Source organism: Brassica napus, chromosome A4 (assembly GCF_020379485.1).
Source record: "Brassica napus cultivar Da-Ae chromosome A4, Da-Ae, whole genome shotgun sequence".
Classification (NCBI taxonomy): domain Eukaryota; kingdom Viridiplantae; phylum Streptophyta; class Magnoliopsida; order Brassicales; family Brassicaceae; genus Brassica; species Brassica napus.
Genome location: NC_063437.1, coordinates 2,387,047 through 2,411,773, shown reverse-complemented (window position 1 = coordinate 2,411,773; position 24,727 = coordinate 2,387,047). Strand labels below are relative to the sequence as shown.

The following is a 24,727-nucleotide window of genomic DNA, read 5'->3' as shown; positions in this document are numbered from 1 at the left end:
TTTTTCTTATATATATTGACAATATTTTTTTATAATGGTTATTGAAAAATAGTTTAGTAAAAAATCCATTTTTGAATATAAGTATATTTTTGAATCAATTTTTGATATAAATCAAATTTGAATTATTATTTTGATTTGAAATATGTATATAAAGTTTAAATTTTGTTTTATGGTTAGTTTAAAAAAAAAATTTTTAGGGAATTAGATTGACCCATTTTGGTATATTTTAAAAGTGGCCTAGATAACTTTCAATTTTAAAAAAAAAACATAAGCCCATTACTTTTTTTCTTAATACTACTATCCTTGTTTTCAAACAAAAATATTTTTTTTTAAAAGACTGCAATCCATGTTTCCAAACACTCCAAATTTTTAAAAGTCCTATTCAAGTCTCCAAACACTCCAAATTTGTACTTGAGTTTTAATAAGATAGATGTAAATTCGTTCTAAAATAAATGGTTTAAACTCTTCCAATTCAATGTTAACCCCTAACTTGAAAAGTTGGTATTATTCGTGAGAGATTGACTCATGCATGTGGTATATATAAGAGACGATTGCATTATGAAAAGTGTTTGGTTATTCTTTTTTTTTTTTTTTTTTTTTAAATATAAATTTCCATTAATTGTTAACACCGATACATACCCGAAGGATGCAAAAATGGGACTTACAACACAAGTATGCCACAATTAAACTAGCTACTACTACGAGAACTCATATGCGTTAGAAAAGAAAAAACCAAGTTCCCATTAAAGTCACTGGCGGGTTGGAGGATGATGAAGCTGCTGCTGCTGCTGCAAGAGCTCTAGACAGAGGATCCAAACGGAGTCGCAAGAGGTCTTTTATATCTATGATGATAGCTTCTGGAGGGCGGGAGGTGGAATTGTGAATTCTAGAGTTGCGCTCTTTCCAGATAGCGTACTTCGAGGCTTGATAAATGAATCTGATGATGAGGACAAGATGGCTGTTCAAGGAGGGTCTGCTCAGCCAGCTGAGAGTTGATTCAAAAGATTGAGGAGGCTGAAGATTGACTGTTGTCATGAAATAAGACCAGACCGCAGTGCTAAAGGTGCAATCAAAAAAGAGGTGCTGTCGGGTTTCATCATGAGTGGAGCATAGCACGCATACAGCAGGAATCTGCAGACCCCAACTCCTCAACCTGTATCTGGTCGGCAGCCTATGTCTGACATTAATCCAGGTGAAGAACGCATGTTTTGGAATATGGCCTGCAAACCATACCTGTTTATGCCACGAGACTTGCTGACCCAAGGGATATAAAAATTGCCACGTGGCTGAGGTTGGGAATTTCTGAACCGGGGCCTGCTCTCCTACCTTCCAAGCAAAATTATCGTCGGTTTCTGAAGTGGCTATGGGCTCTGCAGCCGGCAGACAGTGCTTAAGCAGCTGAACGAGCGGATTTCGAGTCCTCATGCCAGAAAGCCACCAATTCCCATTGATAATAGCATCCGCTACTGAGGCATCGAGAGGAAGGCCTGAAACTTGTGGACCTTCTGGTCCCGTAATCTCTATCAAAGGCCCCAGCGGAGTCCAAGAGTCTTGCCAGAAACTGGCAGTAATGCCAGAGCCAACCTCACACACCACAAACTGTCTCGCAAAACTGGCAGTTATTCTTCTATCTAACTAAACCCTAATATTCCTTGCAAAACGATGACCAAATGACGCAATGGTATGATCTCTGTCTTGCTCGAAAACTGAAGCTTGTTTGGTATTTGATCTCTACATACGTATACTGTTTGTCTTATTTGCTTTGTGAAACCTTGGCAGTGGCTAATACGTACAGGAGTCTTCTGGGATATGGAGGACTGCTACTGTTTTTGAGAACATCAAAGCAACTTTAAAAAAAATATGGATATCATGGTGAACTAAAGAAAGTCAGGCCTTATTGTGAGAATGATAGCACTAAGTTGTTGATTACTATATGAATGCCAAAATCTTCTTACAAAAGAGAGGTGAATTATTATACTCATTTTTTCCCATTGTTATATCTAATTCAATCTAATCTATGTTAGTGGATATTCTTACATGGGGATTATACTATCCGGCACCATCAAACTTAATGATAATCTCAAAAAACATTGTAAAAGGAACGGAGCTATTTAGTGTTCTCGAAATATTAAAATCAGATAATTTCAATATTGTTGTTTCACGTCTCCATCAAGACGGCTTATGTTTTTCCACCAGCATGTTTGTTATCGACCAAAGCGCTATTGTCCCCAATAGGCGGATGAAGTTGGCACATAGTAAGCTTTTTGATCTAATAAATTGATGTTTGCTTTATGTATATTTTCTAATTATTGTAATTTGATTATGAGTTCTCTGTTGGCAGCGGTTAACACAGGTGTCTTCTGGAACAAGGAAGACTGTCGAAAGCTCTTTGTTCTGTAGACGTGTCAATCAAGGCTTATTGTGGCAAGAATAGGAGCCTTGGTGACTTCTCCATCGATGACACCTTACCCATCATCTTGGTACCCATAGGTGAAATTCCTTCACTTCTTTAACACTATTTTCATGTGTTCTAAAATTGGGTTGAGGCTACGCCTAGATACTCGTCCATAAGGCATATCAGACCTAGTTGAAACGATGTTTTTGTGTCAAATCATGAAATGAATTTTTTGTAAAATCAGTGTAGACGTTTAAAAAATATTATATTCAATTTTGGAAGTGTTTTTTTTTTTGTCAAAACCATAAAAATGTATTTTTCTTTCAAAATCACAACACATTTTTTCACCAAAACCGTAAAACGCATTTTTCCGCCAAACCACAAAATGTATTTTTCCGCCAAAATAACAAAACACATTTTTACGAAAATCACATAAATATATTTCCCGCCAAAACCACAAAACGCATTTTTCGCCAAAACCAAAAATACATTTTCCCACCAAAACCGCAAAACACATTTTTCTGCCAAAACCGAAAAAACACATTTTTCGCTAAAACTACAAAAACAATTCTCGTCAAAACTACAAAACGCATTTTCTCGGGAAATTCGCAAGACGCATTTTCCCACCAAAACCATAAAAAAACGCATATTCCCAGCAGAACAATGTGCAAAATGTTTTTCTCGCTAAAACCACAAAAATGTGTTTCATGCCTAAACTGTAAATTCATATTTTCCATCAAAACCACAAAATCAAATTTTCTCACTAAAACTGCAAATTTCATTTTCCACCAAAACCAGAAAATTACATTTTTCTCTATAATCGCAAAATTATATTTTCCACCAAAACCACAAAATTACGTTATTCTCTAAAACCGCAAAATTATATTTTCCATCAAAACCATAATTTAAAATAATTATATTTTGAACAAATAATAAAAATAAATATAGTTAGATAAATAAATAGGATTAAATAAAAACAAGGGTAAATAAGTAATTCATTTACTAAACTCATCTAAATGAAAATAAAGATGAACAAAACGACATAAGTTCATTTAGATGATCCATCCATATGGATCATTTGATTTGATCATTTAAATAAGTCATTTGAATGGAGATGACATATGGACAAACGAACATCACCATACTCGCTACTAGTCTAATATTCGTTGCTTGTCATATATCTATTTTTATTTTTTGAGTATTCATCATTGTCAACTCGAATATCAAATAGTCCATTTATATATTTGTAAGTATAAGATAACTGATAAGTAATAAGTATAAAAAAATTGAGCTGCTATGTTTGATATTACTCTCTACTTGTCTATAAAAAGATATTTTTGTTGTCATGAGAAGTAAATAACATCTTTATATTGAGAAATTATGTTTTTGTTCAATCTTTTTTTTTTTTATAATATGCACATATATCTCGTATAAAGTAAATATCATGTTTTTCCTCATATAGTAAATAACACAAATTTTCATGTTTATTTCTAACAAAATATTGTATAGTAAGTAATTATTAAATATTCAAAAATACTTGCAAGCAACTAACAAATATTTGTGAGTAACTCACAAGTACTCAATTGTAATAAATAATAGAATGGAATAAATAAATTATAAGTATATTATTTTGAGTAAGTATTCGAAATATCAAGTACTCGTTTTAGCAAATCGAGTACAAGTTCAAAATTTTAATATTCGTACAAGGTAAGTAAAGTATAATCATACCTAACATACTTATATGAAGTTCTTTGATCCTAAAATATAAATTGAGAGAGACAGTAAGAAATATATTTTATTGGGTTTATGCTTTCAGGTTGAGACTCTTATTGGCCTTGTAAACTTTTTTGTCAACCCTTCTCTGTCTATAACTTATTATTTTGTAAACAAGTGTGTGTGTGTTTTTATAAGAGACAATGTGTGGAATATTCCCAATTAAGGTCCAAATTTGCTGAATGTCCATAATTATGGATAACTCAAAAAGGAGTAACCTTTTGACACTGTGCAGACGAAAATGCCCTTATGCTTTGTCGAAAACAAGTAACTCTAGATCTATCAGCTAAATATTTACATAGCAGGTAACAATCTACATACCAACTAACATATCCGCTAATAATTTCAGTATCATCTAACAATCTATGTATCAAACAAATGTATCGACTAACAAATCATATATCAGTTAATGAAATTATTAACAATTAATTAGTTATCTATTAAATAGCTCCAAATCTATTTGTAACAGTTAACACCTCATGTATCGACTAAGAATCCATTAAAATCTAATTAATAGCAGGTAAGTAATAAAATACCTACTAACGTATATATTATCTAAAAGTTGATTGTGATTCGAAATTGGAAACATTGGAATTGTAGTGAGATAATAAGATTAGCATTATGGGTGTCAAAAGAATCAGAATAAAAAAATAAAGATTTGTGTTGAATTAGAAGATGATTTGAAGAATTTGTACTAGAGATAAAGAGATTAGAACACATAAAAAGGAGAAGAGAGAGAGATAGAGATAAGGGTATTATAGTCACTAAAATTATTAAAAATAAACAAAGTTATATGACAAATTACATGGGTTTCTGGGTGCATCTACGCCAATTACTCTTTTTATAAACTATAAACAATATGTATTCTTTCAACATTTGATATGCTATAAATTATAATGAACGTAAAAAATAAAAGAAATGAATTAATAAACGGTAGTAAACGACACATAAACTTAACACTGTTCACTAATTGGATATATTCACATTAAAAATAATTAAAAATGTTGAATATTTTTTCATGATATAATATGGTTACAAGCAAATTTTGAAGCGGTATGGTCACTACTGTTGTAATAACGGTGCGTACACGGTTGATACACACCATTAATTGTGATTACCGTGGTAAACTTAAAATGTTGAATAGTATATCAAATTGGTTGGACAAAGGTCTCCAATCTTCTTGAGTATTTTGAACGTACTAAAAATATAAGGATTTTCTTATTTGTCAAATAAAAAAAAGAAAGAAAGTGAAATTGGTCTTGCAGAGACATGGTGGAGAAATAGGAAGAGAAAAGAATAGAAATAGTGTAATTTTAGTTACTTAATGAATTATGTTTTGTTGTTTGGTTAGTGAATACAATTTTCAACAAAAATAGAAAAATTGCATCATGTAGCGTTTAAAGAAATTACAATTCACTCGATAACTAAAATCTTTAACTTTTGCCTATAGTACATGTCTTTATGTAATAATACTATATTATCCTTCAATTCAACCTTGTAACCTGTTGAAAAATTATTTATTAAAATAAATATTAAATATCAAAAAATTAATAAATTGTGGCTACCATTAATGCACACATTTAACAGATATTTTTCTTTTTTTTTTCTTCCTCTTCTTATTAAATCTATGTTTCTTATTCATACATATGAACACATACACCTTTGGTCACTTCGTCTCAATCACCACATGTACAGCCAACACCATCATCACCACCGATGTTCATCGTTGCCACCGTGTTCGCTCTGTCATAGTCGCCACCATTTTTTTTCACCTCTCAACACTGTCTATTCTCTATTCCACTTACTGGACAACAATAAAATTTATTCGTCTGCCGCCGTAAGATGTATTTTCTTCTCTGTTGCCATCAAATTCATTTTTTCTCCATCGCCATCAGTTACTACTTAATTACTTACTAAAACTTGATCGGGGAAAATGATATTTTTTTTTTACATTATGTATAAGATGAATGACATGCATGCACCGTATCTGAGATCCCACTAACAGTGCTGAAACAGACATGAAAGTCACATACGCATGAAGTTGAATTAATTGGCGTTACTATTCCATTGATATATTCCTGTTCTATTCTGCATAGACATATTATGTAATGCGATATATTCTGTTACTATACTATTTTATCATGTTCCATTCCATTTGACGATTACTAAAAAGTGCTATATTTTGTTTAGAAATATAGTTCGTAATTTTTTTTTAAATTGTAACTATCATTACATGTTTTTAAACTTGTAGAAATCGTACTATGATCTATATTTCATAATTCGGTGTTACATAATGTAATTTAATATTACATAATATTATGTACTTTTTAGATTTTTGATATTTGGGTCTAGGAATATTTGAGTTGGAGTTTAGTGATTAGAGTTTAATATTTAGAAGGTGAGGGGGTATGGTTGGGGTCAGCATTAACTTTTTCTATGCAATCATAGACATTTAATAATTTCACCAATATAAACAATATCATTTATTTTGTTCTATTCTATTTAGGTTTATGGTTTATATTTGAATTTATAGTTTATATTTGGGTTTAAAGTTTACTATTTGAGAGTTGTAGGTGAGATTATTATCATATACTACTCCAGTGATATGAAATAGAACACTCGGTGCATATGTATATGTGGACAATAAATGTATATGTGGATGGTTTCTTCTTCTTTCATTTAGAATAATTTTCAGGTGCTTTTGACCTTATATTCGATTGGTCACGTTATTTTCTCCCACACATTTATCTAGTACATGTAACGAGAAACTGAGTACTTTGTGCCATAAATGTGAAAAATTACATTATGATAAAATCAATAACATTTACTTAATTTGTATTTGAAATATGAATTGTTCGCAAATCAATATTAAAAAAAGGGAAGGAGTTTAAATAAATCTACTTAAAAAGTTGTTTGGACCTTTTATTTTTTTGGTCTTCCTTATATATTATATGTTATCCCTATTTAATCTCATTTTGTTATCAGCAAAATAAATATTATTAATTGGGCTTTGGGCGTTTAACTTAAAAAGATAATTTAACAGATACAACCTATTCACAAAAGAAAATTATAAATCCAATTAACGTTTGTTACAGAAAAATAAAATTAACCAACTTAACGTTAGACCCTTTTTGTTACAAAATCCCAAATTATGAAGACCATTTTATACATAAATACATATAATATTATTTAAATTGTATGGATTTCTAATAATAAAATATCTGTCACAAACTGATTTTTGTTTAAAAAAAAATTGATAATAGTTTGATATAAAATTAAAAAAGGAAAAAAAATAATACTTGCTTCACTATTTTGGTAGATTGATAATTAATATATTTATAAATAAACTTAACAATATTTATTAAAAGAAATTTCTTATACAAGTTAAATATATATTAATATATCAAAAATTTATAAAACAAAAAAACAAATGATATTTTTTTTCAGTGGGTTAATAACGGTCTTTTTGATTTTCAGATACTTTTACTATTTTTATTTTATTATATTCTATTTCACTATATATGAGTTACTAGATCTTACGGTTCGACCACAAGTCTGATTCGGATATGAAAACTCAATGAAAACATTATACCGGACTGAAATAATAATAATAGAACAGCTTTTAAATATTTTAGATATCTAATAATAAACATAAATTCATTTAATATTTGAGTTTACGGTCACCAAAAAAATATCCGCGCTTCTTAAGCGCGGGTCAAAATCTAGTAATCCCATTAAAATATAAGGACTATTCTGGTTTGAAAGTTGAAACCTTAAAACTGGTATATATTTTTAACGGCACATTAAAACTAATAGATTTGTAGGTTTTAAACTCAATAAAGATGATTAAACTGAAAATCAAAACTATATCTTTTTAAAAATACCATATACCAGATTCATAAAATTCAGATTTCCGGCTATTGGTTGTCTCGATTCATAAAAAAATTAAAGTATATCAGCGAGACATTTGTCAATGACATGAATATTCAGTTTCATAATGATCACTCCTTGAAGGATTCATGATATCTTTTTTTTTAATGTTGATTCATGATATAGCTTAGAACACGCACAGTGTAATATACCCTAATACTCTTCAAAAGCTAATCGGATATTTTTTTCATTTCTATAATATGTTTATATGTGCCATGTCAAAACAAATAATAGAAAAACAAAATTATTTCAAAAGGAAACAAAGACTGATGTTTGATATATAGCATAAAGCCGCCCCGTGACCTAATTCTCTAAGATTATTTTTGTCACTTAGAAGGAGTAAGTGGGGTAGATGGAATGGGTTTGTTTTTGTACATTATTGTTAAGGTATGTCTTCAATGTTTTTTTTAGAAGGCTTTCAATATGTTTATTTTATATGCTCTGCCAACTAATTCAGTGAGTTCCGGTAAAACTACATATAATATTACTTCTAGTGAAATTTTTCAAAAAAAAATTCATCACACTGTCTATTCGAGTTTGAAAATTAAATTCAAACTTTCTATATTACTGTGATTTTGTTTCAATGAGGCCTTAACCTCGGAAAAATATTTAACTACGCCTTGCCCACCACTTTATCACAGCATGTGGAGTTCAATATGTTCTCGATGTTTAGTTGTCATTTCGATTCTAAAGTTTCAATCACTTCCCTGAAAAATCACATCTTGGAGGAGAAACATGGGCAACTGACAATAATATATGTGGATTAAAGCTGTAAATCATAGAGGAATTTCGTATTATAATTCCTAACTGCAATATTTTTAGTCAAAAATGTCAAACAAATTATTTTTAGTCAAAAATGTCAAACAAATTATGTTGAATAACATAGTCAAGGTCATTTATAATCGAAGCGGGACAACGAAACTTAACATCGTCAATCGTGGAATATTAGATAGATAAATGGAAGTTAATTACCGAAGCTAAATATAACACGAACCATGTTCCCGGAAGCCGTCTCTAATGATCTCTTCTCAGGCCTATGCAAAATACTGATTTTTTCAGTTTTTGCTAATATCAAAATATTATAAATATCAGCATTTAGGTGTCATGAAATGATATTTGATTCGAATAAGGGATACAATACATATGGGGGAGCAGACAAAAGAAAATATAGCAGTCACAAACACGAGACTCTCTTACATTTTTGTATTTTGTTTTTTTTTTTATTACAGATGTATTAATATACAGGGGAAAAGGAAGAAATGAATATATTATATTCAATATATTCGTTAATTTAGTTCTATATTTTTTTTGATAACTGTGATGTAATTTCAAAGGTTTTTTAAACCTAAACATTAATCACCATGAAGTCAGCAAGATAGTGTTTTTTTACCACTTAAAGCGTTTCGAATGGCCAAAAAAAAATTGAATCAGAATGGTACTCACAACTGTAACTTCGTTACCAGTAAACCAAAATCACTTGGTTATTTTATTTAGTTTTATACCAATCAACTAAAAAGATAGAAAATAGTATATTAGAACATTATCAATGTGAAATATATTCAAATAATATCAATAAATGTTAAATTTAAAGAACTGAACTAATTATAAAATAACAAATTGATCAGAATTTCCATAAATTTTTGTAAAATATTTTGATAAAAAACCATTTTTCTTCTATTTTTAATAATAATTTAATATTAAGATGTACAGTAAGAGACTACTAGTACCTTACCTTGGTAGTTTTGATAAATTATAACATCTGTTTCTAAGCTAACTTTGTTGTTTGTAGAAGATTATGGCAACTTGACTCCATTTGAATTCAAGTGTATAAATAGGCAAACCAGTATCATATCTTTTGATATAAGTATATCGCATGTCTTCTAAACACTCGTTGCAGCCTATACACACTTTGGCTATAATTCTGATCAAAGGCTCACGTCCCTTTCTCTCTAGTATCTACAATACACTCTACGGGGGGCAACGAAACATTTATTTCCCAGGTTTAGAGATTAAACGGATTTGTTTTTCAAAAAAATATTGATTGTCAAATTGTGCATGTGGATATGAATGTATTTCCCGAAGTGAAAATCACGTGAGTGTCATTTCTTTGGCAATTCCGAGCAATTAAAATCATATATTATCTATCGTTTTTAATTAAAAATAATTAAAGAGGAGAAAGCAGACTGTAAAAGTAGAAATAGTAGGATATCTACGAGGCTATACGTGAGAAGAAAGGCTTGTCTATTCTGCAGTGTTATTTTGTGATGATGATTAACCGGCACACATGTGAATTGATGGGTATACTCTTATATGTCGTGGAATAAATAGACAATTCCATATTTTCTACTCATCACATTTCTCATGACATATATATGCGCTCAGATGCATACGCATATGCCTCAAATACTATTTTGAATGTTTTTTTTTAAATGACGAAACTTTGTGTACGTATATGATATATACTTTGATAATTAAATTGATTTGTGCTTGCATTTAATCGGTGTAAATGTGTACATTTATTACGTTGTAAATGTGTACATATATGGTCTTGGTAGTATTTTACAATAAAAGTTGGAAAATGTAGTATGTGTAGATCATCTTGCAATGGTGCTCGCTAGGATCGGTGTGTATGTTTTATGAATGCATGCATATATAATATAAGGTACATATTTATTGTATTTAAGTATATAATATTATACACCAATTAGATGGCGGATAGTGAGGAGTGGTGCATGAGGGAACTAATAAAGATCCCCGTGAGGTGTGTTTGGAGGCATTCCAAAATGACAGACAAACATTCTTCTGTTTGCTTTTATCCTCTTCGTTCACTTCTTTCTATGCTCACATTTCAGTATTATATATATGTATAAATATTTTACAGTTTTATTTCTTCCTCCATAGAGAGCTCTTGGTTTACTTCGTTTTAAAAAAACAAAATATTTGCGCCATTTCTTCATTTCAGGAAGCTTTACTTATACTCACGCACAAATGTTTATAAAGCGTTGAAGAGAGTTGGCCAAGACCAATTAATTAATTAAGATGAGGCAATGGCGATAAATATAGATTTTGAGCATATGAAATAGTGTCACAAAAATTGGACCGGTTAATGATATAGTATTTTGTTAAAAAGACAATTGATGGAATGTCATGAAGGTGCATTTGAATTTTTTGCGGTTCACAATTGGAAATGCTGTGTTTAAACGTGATGGATGTATCAGTTTTAGTTATGAATGGAATGGAATGAAATAGTTAAGGTTTCCACTAGATTATCACCAGTTAGACCATCTCCAATGTATTTCTCTATTTTTTCCTCTATAATAGAGGAACTCTATAATAGAGGTGAGTTTCTCTCCAATGTATTCCTCTATTTTTTCCTCTAAAAAGGAATATTCTTGGAAGATTCTTTTTTTATTTTACATTTTACACCTCTAACTTGTAAATGTTGAAAATTAACCCATTCATTATATTTTTTAAATTTTTTTCATAAAATTGCAATATTATTTAAATTAAACATTTTATTAAAAAAGACATTACACAAAAAAAAATAAAACAAAGTACCATTATCTAACAATCATTATTACTAAATGTTTCTCATAAATGATCAATTAATGCATTCCGAAGTGAGAAATAAGCTTTTTTATCTTTGATTTTTCTGAATCACTTAGAAACTCTTGGAATCGGTTATCTTCATTATATGGTATTTGGACTTCTGGAGGTGGAGCTTCTCTTCCAATTCCAATCGGTGCATCGAGATCACGCTCGTCCTCAATAATCATATTATGTAAAATTATACATGTAGTCATTATATTATGTAGTACTTTTTTTTCCAAAAACGTACATGCCTTTCACAATCGCAAAACGTGATTGTAAAACATCTTTTCCGAATGCATGTTCTACATCTTTTCTACATGCTTCTTGTTGTGTTGCAAAATATTTTTTCTTTGGAGTATTAAGTTGTTTTAATATGTTGTATTGATTAATATTTAAATAAAAAGTCTTTGACTTTTAAATAAAATAATAACTTTTTATTTTATTTTATTTTAATTATAATCGACTTTTAAATAAATAATAATATTTTTATTTTAATTATAACTATAGTTATAAAAATTAATAATTAGTATGTAAACAAAAAAGTGTGATTTTATATTGTAAGAATTGTATTTCTTCATACACAAGTATTTTAGTTACAATCATAAAAAGTTTGAGGACTACTTTGTAAATAAAAAAGTTTGCTTCTATTATAGAGGAATGCTATTTTTTCCTCTAAATATAGAGGAAAAAATAGCAATCTCTATTTTAGGGGAAGAAATAAGGGTGGGTTGGAGCTGATTTTACTCTATTATAGCATTTAGAGGCAAATATAGGGAAGGGTTGGAGATGCTCTTAGAAAAGATATTGAGAATTCATTTGTTGCAGATTATTCTGTTAGAACCAAGGAAGGAAGTAAAAATAGAATTTATGTAAATATATTAGCTAGGTATAGTGTTGGGATTATGAGTCCATTATCCACGGTCCTGTCCTATTTGACCCGTTGCGGGGTGGATGTAGGTCGATCGGCTTGAAAATTTTGAGTTACTGGTGTAGACTGCGTTTGTTTTAAGTGGAGGTGATGTAGGTCTGTTGAATTTTAATTGCGGGTATTCGCCAATCTGTAAATTAAAAGAAAATTTAGTTTTTATAAATATATAAAATATTATTTGACAAAAAAATATAAAAATATTACAAATATTTATTGTTTTTATTATATATTTTTTATTTATATTATTTTTAAAAAATAATTAATATATATTAAATATTAAGTTTTTAGCTAAATATTAATAATAAAATACATTGATATAGTAAATAAATTTATTTATTTCAAATATTATTAGTTAATTAAATATAATTAATGAAAAGATGAATATATTTTCAATTATTTTTTAATATATATGAAAATGTCTATTTTTATAAAATGGAAAGAGTATTAATTCTCGCATAATTATATAGTATTATAGTTACATAGAATAACGTGTACACAGAGGCAATCAAGTAACTCACGAGATGCCAAACGAATTTGTCCGTATATATCACATTTTGTAGCGATGAAGAGATCATATCAGAATATAAGGCTGACATGTGAGGGACGAGAGGACCCGATAACATTGAATAAAACTTATATCTCTAGTTACTCTTTCTTACTCTATATATAGAAGAGAATCCGAAGAGGAGGAGAAGAAGAAGCTAAAGCATTGAAGAATGGTTTCTCGGAACAAGAGTGATTCCTCTATGCGTGATAAGTTTCAATTGCTTCGTACAGTCACTAACTCCCATGCTGTAATTAGATTCCACCATTCTCTATTTTTAACTTTATTTTTTTATATTGATATGGTTCGATCTATTCTCTATTCATAATCATAAACCAATTCAGTCAGTCATACTATTTATATATGTACCATAAATCATAGATATTCCATTAATCATATTCAGAAACACACACACACGCACACACACACCAATTTAGGGGTGATTCTATCTCTTTTATTTTTCATTAAAGATAAAACTTTACTCCTTTTCATTGTATGTAATATACATTTTTACAGTGACTAAACTTAGATATTGACTAATAGATTTGTTATTTGAATTTTCTTCTTTGTCAGTCTTCAACTAATAATTATTCGTTCCAAGCCATAATGAACATATATTTATTACAAGATACGTAAAAGAGCCAAAATATGATTAGCGAAATGCGAAAATTTCTTGAAAATCTAAGCTCGACCATACCAATGATATCTCATAGTATTTTACAGGAGAGCGAAACATCGATCATAGCAGATGCATCAAAGTATATCAAAAATCTTAAGAAGAAAGTCGAAGAAATCAACAATGTGACCACGTCTGAGCAATACTTCTGTGATCCTACCGATCCCATGGTATATAAACGTATATGTACCCTTTGGGTCTTTGACGCATTTACATTAAGGAGCTTCAATTGATTTTGAGGTTTTGTACTGGCGATAGGTAACAGTGGAAACCCTAGAGAATGGATTCTTGATAAATATAACGTCAAGGAAGAATGATGGGGGCATGTTGGTTTGTCTTCTTGAAGCCTTTGAAGATCTTGGACTTGACGTTGTTGAAGCTAGGGTTTCATGTACAGACTCATTTAGCATGCATGCTGTTGGTTCATCAAATGTAAACACACTGATCTACCTCACCATCATTATATACTAGTCCATACTTCAAAATTATCACTAATGATTTATAGATATTAATTTCTATCTAATCTGAATTAATCCAGAATGATGATGGTAGCATGGATGCTGAAGCAGTGAAACATGCAGTTGAAGTAGCAGTCAGGACCTGCAGTGATGGACATGATCCAAAATGGTAAAGACAAGATCAGTATTACTCTGGATCCTCTCTCTATATATATACATTTGTTTGACCTAAAAGAGGATCTTAGCTAGACATATATTGTATGTCTCTCTAATTAATTAAATGTATAAGTGAATTTCTTTGGCAACAAATTAATAATCAAAATCTATCACTAAACATTGTATATAAATTCAGATCTCGGAAGAACACTTTTTTTTCTGTCTTCAAATATATATAATGGAACTAGTTGTAACTAAATTATTTTCTTTTGGTCACGATATCTCCTCCTCATAATCAAAAATATTTCCCATATTAATTTGATGATCATATATTCATATCCTCCTCACGATCAAGAAAGTTTAGCATTTCAATATCTCAAGTATCATTGTTGACAATAACATCAATGCTATGTGGCCCATGTACTGTTATTGGCTTATTGTTTTTTTTTTCCTTCTCGAACTTGGTATTATTTTTAGTTTCGTACTTTCATCCGCAACGCGTTTTCTATATATTCCTACAGATTTTGCTTTTATTCAATACTTATGTACTCTTTAATTTTATAAACTTGATAAAAATCTGATTATTTTTAACCAAAAAAAATATTTTGAAAGCAACCTCTATATTTTCTTGAATTAAGTAATCTTGCTACGAATCAACGACCCCATAAGGGTTAGAGCTTCGTGATCATCATTTCCAGCCAATAAGAGTATATCGGGGTGGCATTTTTCTCTAAAGAACTCACTAGATCATCATGTAAAAGATCCACATGTTCCTTTGCTGGTTTGGTTTCTTAATAAGAAACAAGCAAACGATTGAGATATATTAAAAGGTTGATATATAGTTAGTCAATATGACCTAAGAAAATCAAATAATCACCAATTTTATTTGTATGTGGGATATGCTTCATATGTACATGATCGATGATGCGTTAAACGTACATATTGATAATTTTCTTGGTTCCTGAAACCTACAACAGTACTTGTATTTGTAAATTACGGAAGAAATAACTTGTGAACACAAAATCCTTAGAACACGATGAATCAAGTTTAAATTAAAAAAATTGTATATTGATAATGATTGTGTTTACAAGATCAGTGGACGTTATAAAAAAAAGCTAAAGAACAAAAGGTAAAATTAACGAGGTCGATGAATTTGAGAGACAAGGAGAGCTCGAGGTCAAATTGTATATGTGTGTGTATGAAGATGTATGCTCTCTCGTACTCCTCCAACAATGACACCAAATTTGATGTTGAAATTACACTAAATTTGGTGTTTTGGTGTTATTTGTTTTTTGTCATCTCCAACAATAACACCAAATCTTACACCAAAAGCAATATTATATATTATTTGATGTTTTCAGTTTTAAAACTTTTATATTTCTATTATTTGTAATTGATAAATAATAATTTTGTTACATCTAGATTATATTTATATTTTATTATTTGTAAGTGATAAATAATAATAGTAATTTTGAATATAATAATTAAATTAAAATTTTAATTATATGAAAATAAATTCAAAATACAAATAATATAATATTATTTATGTTTAATTACAAATTTGATAGTAATTGATCTATATTATTAAATGAAACATATTAAAATATATTTTAGAAATTTTGTATGATGAATATTATTACACCAAATGTGAAAATAAATTTTTTTAAAAATTAATACAATATATTTATGTTTAATTACAAATTTGATAGTAATTAAACTATATTTTTAAATGAAACATATTAAAATATGTATTTTAAAGATTCGGTGTGATGAATAGTGTTACACCAAATTTGGTGGGATGGTGTCAAATTTGGTGTTTTGTTGGAGATGAAATCACACCAAATTTGGTGTTTTGGTGTCTTGTTGGAGATGACCTAACACATATAACAGCTAATATAGATATAATATACAACTAGGATAAGACCTGCGCGAGTTTATTTATATATATTATCGATAATTTTTTTTTATATATTTGATCATTTAATTATACATTTACAATTTTTTTTGTTGTTATTATATACTTTCTTTCCGATGGATCAGATCAATTTTTATTAAAAACTGTGGAAATAAACTATAATTAATATATCAATGGTTGATCGGATTGAATATTAAATAAATTATGACACAAAAACCTTATTTTTTCCACCCAACACATTCTTGAAAAAAAGTGAACGGTATTGTTTCTACTGTTGAATTATTTTGACATTTATCTTCCATATGGTTTTGAAAGGTTTCAGATCAATCATTGAATTGATGCATGTCATTTTAATGTTTTTAGTCGTATGTTTAAGAAAAACTTACATTTTTGTAATTTAAAGTCATTTAAAAAATTAAAAATATAACATATAAGAAAAAATCTAACATATAAGAAAAATATAAAATATAATGTTTCCTCATTTTTGTAATTTAAAGTCGTTTAAAAAAAATTAAAATATAACATATAATGTTTCCTTATTTTTTGTAATTTAAAGTCATTTTAAAAAATTGGAAATATAATATATAAGAAAAAATCTAATTTTTTATTATATGGTTAATGTGATTGTTTAATTTTTTTAATAATATAAAATTAAACAAAAATGAAGAAGAATGCAAAAATTGTTATCAAATCTTTATTATTCATAGTCATTAATTACCATATATATGATAATCATATTATGTAATTTTTTTAATAATATAATATTATGTAGTTGCAGTTCCAAAATTTGACACCCCCCCCCCCCCCCCCAAGCCATTAGTACGGTTGCTTTTAACATTGTATAGTGACATCGATAGAAAGGGAAGGGGAGCTCGATTTAGAGACCCTCCCCCCCACCCCACATAATGTTTATGTGGCCCCAAATCTGAGCATCTAATGTATAGTACATAGCTCATGCCCACATATATTATGTGGACATTAGTTGCTTTTAACATTGTATAGTGACATCGATAGAAAGGGAAGGGGAGCTCGATTTAGAGATCAAGATTTAGAAACCCTCCCCCCCACCCCACATGATGTTTATGTGGCCCCAAATCTGAGCATCTAATGGATAGTACATAGCTCATGCCCACATAATATTATGTAGTTGCAGTTCCAAAATCTGAGCATCTAATGTATAGTACATAATGTCCACATAATTATGTAGTTGCAGTTCCAAAATTTGACACCCCCCCTCCCAAAAAAAAGAAGCCATTAGTATGGTTGCTTTTAACCTTGTATTCCCCCCCCCCCCACACCACATGATGTTTATGTGGCCCCAAATCTGAGCATCTAATGTATAGTACATAGCTCATGCCCACATAATATTATGTAGTTGCAGTTCCAAAATTTATTCCCCCCTCCCCCAAAAAAAAGAAGAAGCCATTAGTACGCTTGCTTTTAACCTTGTATAGTGACATCAATAGAAAGGAAAGATTAATGAACTGAGAGACCAGTAGCTTCGAGATTCCACTTATAGCTGTCTCCACTTCATTTGGTTCCCTTGACCCTCTCAACCCACAGTACTCGCCTGCTGCAACTTGCGTCTTCTTCGACATAGCAAGAACTTTCTCCAAATCCAATCAAGAACTTTCTCCAAATCCAACTGTGACAATGGCCTAGGTACCTGACAACAAAATGATAGCAACTCACAACATCAACACTCTTGCAAATTTGGTGAATGCAACAACATTGAACATTTTCATATGAAACTTACAGGACATGGTCTCCCTTTTCCCTCTTTCTCTAGGATTTCTCTGATAGGGAAGTAAGTTGCTTTCTCGCAAAGCTCAAAGATGTCCTATCCGGTGTAGCCTTCGCATAGACGAGCTACGTGATCGTAGTCAATATCGGGCTCCGCCCTTTCTCCTTTCAGCGCCACTTTCAATATCTCATATTTCTCCTTACGGTCAGGCATTCCAATATCAAAGGCTTGAGGAAGACGCCTCAATATTGCTTCATCAAGCTCTGATGGTCTGTTTGTTGCAGCAAGTACCATCACCCTCACATTCGCTACAAAGCAACCATTATACTCATTTAAAAACTACTGTATCCAAGTAGAGCATGCTCTAGACTGCATTAGAGTGAGCTGAAAGGTGAAGGATTCAACTTACGATCAGTAGAAATCCCATCCCATAAAGCTTAGTCGTCATGTTTGCCATGGCTTCGTGATATGTTTGTACTGTAAGTTTGTGTATAATAGGTAGAGCTCGATGCCCTCCTTGTATTATTAAGGACTCTATATATAGCTTTACATAGTAAACCCTAATCCTATACAAGGGTATATTCGTATGTCTATATATATGTTCTAACACATCCCCTCAGTCCGAGCGGGAGGTTCACGGACGCTCAGACTGGACTTGAACTCGAGGAAGAGTGGCAATGGGAGTCCTTTTGTGAAGATATCGGCATACTGCATCGAAGACGGGACATGTATGACCCGTACTTGTCCAAGTGCAACTTTCTCTCGGACAAAATGTATGTCAAGTTCAACATGTTTTGTCCGCTGGTGCTTTACAGGGTTCGTCGAGAGATGCACGGCACTTACATTGTCGCAGTAAACAATGGTTGCACGGTGAAGTGGACACTTGAGCTCAAGGAGAAGATTTCGTAGCCATGTTGCTTCAGACACTCCATTGGCAACACCTCTATATTCAGCCTCAGCGCTAGATCTGGATATTGTGTTTTGACGCTTAGAGGACCATGAGATGAGTGTGTCACCCAGAAAGACACAATAACCGGATGTGGATCTTCTAGTTGTTGGGCAACCAGCCCAATCTGCATATGTGTAGTTAGGCCTGGGCATTCGGATAACTGGTTCGGATCCGGGTCGGATTTTTTGGATTTCGGATATTTTGGAACTAGAGAAATTGGTACCGTTCGGATAATTTAAAATTACGGTTCGGTACCTGTCGGATCCGGTTCAGATCCGGTTACATCCGTAGTAACCAAAATATTAACGAATTCGGTCCGGTTTTTTAAATATACCAAACCATTTAACCCGATAGAACCGAAGATATTCTAAATATCCGAAAAAACATATAAAAAATAACTAAAATTACAATACAATAAAATAACATAACCATTTTAATATAACCAAAGCAAAGTTTAATCTTTAAAATGAAAATAAGCATAACAGATTACTAGGGTTATCTTAATTAAGGTTTAATTCGGATCTTTCGGATACCCGTACGGATTCCGGATAATACCCGTATCCGATCCGGTACCCGAACAGATTTTAAACCTTATCCGACCGGGTATTTTTCTATATCCGAATCCGATCCGAAACCCGATTTTTCAGGTAATTACTGGTTTGGATCTTCGGATCCGGGAAATATGCCTAGGCCTATGTGTAAGTCGATCAAACTTGTAGGAGCTGATCGGTTGAGTTGCAGACCATGCGATATGGTTCCTTTGACATACCGAAGAATGCGATCGGTTAAGATTTCTGATGTCTATATTTAGTTAAATTGAAGTCGGTACTACATGGGTCGAGCATATTGTTTAGAGAAAACATTTTTGACTAAATCGGATACATTTCTTAGTTATTACAACAACAGATAAACATAAGATAATAAGAAACATTGCAAATATGGATTGAAAGCATCATTACAATCTTTAGTAATTAAACTTGTGGTGGCTTAGTCTCGGCTTCAACGAGTTTCGGTTCAACGTCAGCCTTAGCATCGACCTTAGGATCAACCTTGGCATCAAGTACCTCATCATCAGCCTTACCCTCGGTCTTAGTCTCCGTTTCTGCGAATTTCGGTTCAACATTAGCCTCAGGCTCGACCTTAGTAGCATCAACCTTAGCATCCAGTACCTCAACAACCTTACCTTCAGTCTTGGTCTCAGCTTCAGCTTTTGTCTCAGTCTCCGCCTTAGGCTCAACCTCGGCTTTAGGCTCAGCCTCAGTCTCCACGGGCCAGTAAGAAGTCTTTTTTCCAGTCTTGGAAACTGTTTGAAAAACTGCCTCAGGCTCAACTCTACCTTTCACTGTCACCTTTTGTTCCTTTATATCAATGTCAAATGACTCAACACCTGAAATTGTTTGATAGATTCTAGAAGGTTTAGTATACAGCACACATGAATTATATTTATATATGTATAACTAATATATAAGAAGAATTAATATAAAATACATATGAAATAAAAATTTAGAGAAAATACCTTCCATTTTGCCTAGGACTCTATTGACGGCACCAACGCATCCTTGGCATGACATACCAACTTTGAGGACCACGGTCTGCATGTATTGGTAATACATCAAGGGCTTTTCATTAACTAACAATTAACTTTACGTTTTATTATTTGTACTTTAACAAATAAACTCCAATATCTTAAAAGACCTTAAACTGACACTCAAACGTTTGAAATACAGATGGTGCCAAGACCAATTAATCTATTTCTTCTATTTCATGATTTAATATCATTTAGTTCAAAATATTAACCGTCCATATGTATCGGTTGAATCGGCAGATTACTAAAACATTGATGAACGTTAATCCTAAAGAATTGTTAGCATCTTTTGGCAACGAACATGAAAAGACATCTATTGCTTGAAGTCATCGTTGTTGTCAATAAGCAGACGTAAAACCAAAAGGAAGCAGAGATCAAAAAATAAAGAAGAAAAAGGAGAGGTGAAAGGCAAAACTACCTGAGACATGGCTACAAGTAGATAAATCGAACCGAAAAGCTTTGATCCGAATTAGATAAAAATGAGGAATTAGATGTTTGTTTGTAGAATGAGAAGTAAGATGGTGCGTTCTTGATTATTTATAGAACGCAAGAAAGCATAGATTGGGAGGAGGAAGATGAGGAGATGAAGTTTGCGTAAAGCAAACGAGAGCATTAAAAGTTAGTGCATTACCGATACTAATTCCAATAGAATGAAGAAAAACTTTAGGAAGGTTACTAACACCTAACGTGGAAAAAAGACTACCAACTTTTAATTCCATTAACCGAAAGTATATAAGTACAAAAGAATGAAGCATTCATTGTGTGGTCTTGGTGTACTACACTTGCCTATTTGTAGTACCTTCTGTTTTTTTTTTCATATTCAATTTTCTTAACTTAGTGTACCTAACTACCTATCATATTTACATTTCTATTGGGTCAGTCTAAGTTTACGTATTTATTTAATGCTAGAATATTTAGTCAAAATCAGTTTTTTTTTGTCAACAGTCTAAATCAGTTTTATACGAATTTTTTCCTTGTTACAGTTAAAATCAGTTTTATACCAAAGTTTTCCTTGTTAATAAGGTTTCAAAAGAATATCATATATAATAAAAACATAAAATTTATAATATTAATCTACTAAATCAGACTGTTTATATATAGTTTACATAGTGTAAATCTGACCAGCTTAAATATTTTTTTTATCATACATAAATTTGGATGGTAAGGGCTGATTGGAATGGATTAAATCGTTTTATTTTGTAATTATTCTGTCAGCCCTTTTTTTTCTTTACCGAAACTGTTAACTTGAATTGACAACATATCTAATCTATTAATTTAGGGTCTTATTTTATCTATTATTAACAAGTCATAATATGATCACTTAAAGAATTAGTTAATATGACATATTTGATTATTTAAATAAATAATAAACCAACTATATTTTTTTTAAAATTATAACTAAATCTGTTGAGAAAAATATAACAAAATCTTAGTTAAGAATTTAAATATTTTTAGAAAATAAAACATTAATAAATTCGTAATTAGTAATAAAATATTATTATAAATCAGTCTAATTAAAATTTTATTATAAAACAAGAAAATAAAATTCTATGTTAATTTTTGTTAAATTCTATAATTATATTCTGTATTATATAAAAATAGCAGCACTATATGACTTAAATATGAAAAAATTATTAAATAGGTAAAATAAAAAAATATATATTTTAAAATTTTCATTTAAATAAATTATCACTCATCAGTATAATAGGTTAAAATTAGTAAACTATATAATATTTCTATACAAAATTAAATATATTAACATAGGTTAAACTTTTATACCTACAGCTATATATTATCCTTTATATATTTTGAAACTCACAAAAATATATTGTTTAAAAAATTGTATATACAAAAATACAATAGTATATACTAACTTTTAGTTCATATATATTTATTTTAAATATGTTATTAGTAAACTATGAAATTTTGTAATTCATTTAAAATATTAATAAAAAATAAAATTTGAATTATGAATTTATTTTAATTTTAGTTATAACAAAATATGTTGACAAAATGTTTTAAAATATTACCAAAATAAAGAAATTTTATAAAATAATATATTAATGAAGTAACAAAAACAAATTCAAAATTAATGTATTGTTCCAAACTCAAAAATAGTTGTGTAATTTAAAAAAAAATTCTCGACAAAATATAAAATTTTGAAAATAAATATTCAATTCAAAATGATAATATTTCAAATTTACAAAAGATAAAATCATAGATATTAAAGAATAAAATTATAGACAAAATTAATGTAATGAAGTAAATAAATATTCAACTCAAAATGATAATATTATATATTAATAATGCCGGATAAGAAATATAAACAATAATATTATAGAATTACACAATATATAACACTAAAATATAAATTATATTAAAATAGTTTTAATAATATCAAATACATTTATAAAATAGAAAAACATTCGTACGGACGTGCATGTTAAAATCTAATTTATTATTATTCCACAAACTCGTTTGCAATGCTTTTATGATATGTTCTCTTAAATATTTATTGATAAAGGTGATTTTTATAAAATTGTTTAAACAGTTAAATTAATTAATTAAATCATTGATTGTCTGGAGAAAAAACAATAAAATCACAATACTACAGTTTAACCGGAGAAAAACGTTGGGTCCATCCACATAATATGAACATCATCTTCAGCTTCATGCAAATAATACTCCCTATGACTTTAATGGTTTAGGAATAGGTAATCTTGTTATTTAGTAGTAGAATTAGGTGGTTTAAGGAGCGTTATATTTTGAGTCTTGGGATGTACTCGTTCTCGCAATGGTAAAAAATGCAACAATTTACTTTAGATTGTGTTGGATCCAACTGAAAAATCACCTAGTGGATGTTTTAGGGTTGTTAAGATGCATTGGTGTAAGAGGTAAAACTTGTGGAGTCAAATGATTTTTACCAATTTATCGATGAATGAAATAGTTGATGTTTGAATTAAAAGAAAAAAAAAATAATAATAATAAAAATACTCCCTATGACTATCATAGAGTATGAAATTATATTGAGTAATAACATTTGTGATTGATGAAAGATGCGATGAATAGAATATCACTTTGAGAAAACACAATTTCATTATTATTATTTTTACTGTTCAGAGTACTCAGAAAATGAAACTAATTTTGCTAAAACCAACTTTAATATTTTGTAATTATATTACAGTTATTTTTACTAAACTCAAATTATCTAAAACAAGCCCAAATAATTTACATAATATAGGCCCATTAATAATAATAATAATATTTACCGATATGTGCTCTTAAATTTCCTTAATTATTTTTTTATACCGATCCTTCTTTACAACTCTTTTTCCTCCCTTTTTTCCCGTCAACTAAACCTCATGTGAATCTGAAGACTCCAACTCGCTCGCCGGAGAACCATGGAAGCTCATCGCTCTGTCTCAGGAAAATTACAGAGAAAACCCATGGGAGATTGCGCCAACACAGTCTCCAGAACCTCCCAACAGACATCTGCTTTCTCCACGAATCCGAGTCTCATTTCCTCTCTCAAGAGATTAGTAGATCAGACTTTGCACAAGAAGAAACTCTAGCTAAGATGTCAATAACTCAAAGGCTAGTTCCAGAAGCACTTCCACGTGCGTCAGGCCTGTAGCTCGCCGCATCTCTGCCGATCTAGGTTTTCCGGCGCCTACGTCGAAACTCGTGCTCTGGTGAGGGTCATTTGGTTCTAATATATCGAATTGCCATCATTGTTTGAGAGAATTTTGGTTGAATTGAATTTGTGAGCAACTCTAGGGTTTTGTTTATATGATTTGTGACACATGATATACATGTTTTTCATAGAACTAAATAGGATAGTTTGTTAGTGCAAAGATGACACCACAATATAGTAATGCAGAAGATAATATTAGAATCTCCTTTTAACAATCTTTACAAGACTTTGTTTATTCAGTTTTACTCGTCTAGTGTTAACACCCTAACACACGACACTGAATGATTCCTAAGCTACCCGCTTATGTCTCTCTACCGCCAAGTACTTCAGTCACTGCTTCAGCACGACCCTATAACACTTCCAAGAGCTTTTCTCTCTCTATAAGATCA

General features: G+C 30.4%; 3 protein-coding genes across 4 annotated transcripts; 1 reads left to right on the top strand and 2 right to left on the bottom strand.

Annotated features, from left to right (window-relative positions):
- Positions 1–717: 717 nt before the first annotated feature.
- On the bottom strand, positions 718–2,488 carry LOC125608420. The gene is made up of 2 exons (XM_048778897.1): positions 2,465–2,488; positions 718–1,599 (listed from the first exon to the last, which is right to left on the bottom strand). Exons 1-2 carry the CDS (start codon positions 2,486–2,488, stop codon positions 718–720), a joined length of 906 nt encoding a protein of 301 aa, XP_048634854.1.
- A 10,709-nt stretch (positions 2,489–13,197) lies between these two features.
- Positions 13,198–14,675, top strand: BNAA04G03190D. The gene is made up of 4 exons (XM_013890996.2): positions 13,198–13,411; positions 13,885–14,007; positions 14,096–14,269; positions 14,376–14,675. The coding sequence occupies exons 1-4, from the start codon at positions 13,334–13,336 to the stop codon at positions 14,466–14,468; spliced, it is 468 nt and encodes a 155-aa protein (XP_013746450.1). The 5' UTR covers positions 13,198–13,333; the 3' UTR covers positions 14,469–14,675.
- A 5,230-nt stretch (positions 14,676–19,905) lies between these two features.
- LOC106445331 (copper transport protein CCH) lies at positions 19,906–21,328 on the bottom strand. Of its 2 annotated transcripts, XM_013886859.3 has the most exons (4): positions 21,063–21,295; positions 20,576–20,651; positions 20,243–20,446; positions 19,906–20,161 (listed from the first exon to the last, which is right to left on the bottom strand). In XM_013886859.3, exons 1-4 carry the CDS (start codon positions 21,069–21,071, stop codon positions 20,031–20,033), a joined length of 420 nt encoding a protein of 139 aa, XP_013742313.1. In that variant the 5' UTR covers positions 21,072–21,295; the 3' UTR covers positions 19,906–20,030. The 2 variants fall into 2 exon arrangements, with proteins under 2 accessions (XP_013742313.1, XP_013742312.1); XM_013886858.3 differs by having other exon boundaries at positions 19,906–20,446; positions 21,063–21,328.
- Between the last annotated feature and the right edge of the window lie 3,399 nt (positions 21,329–24,727).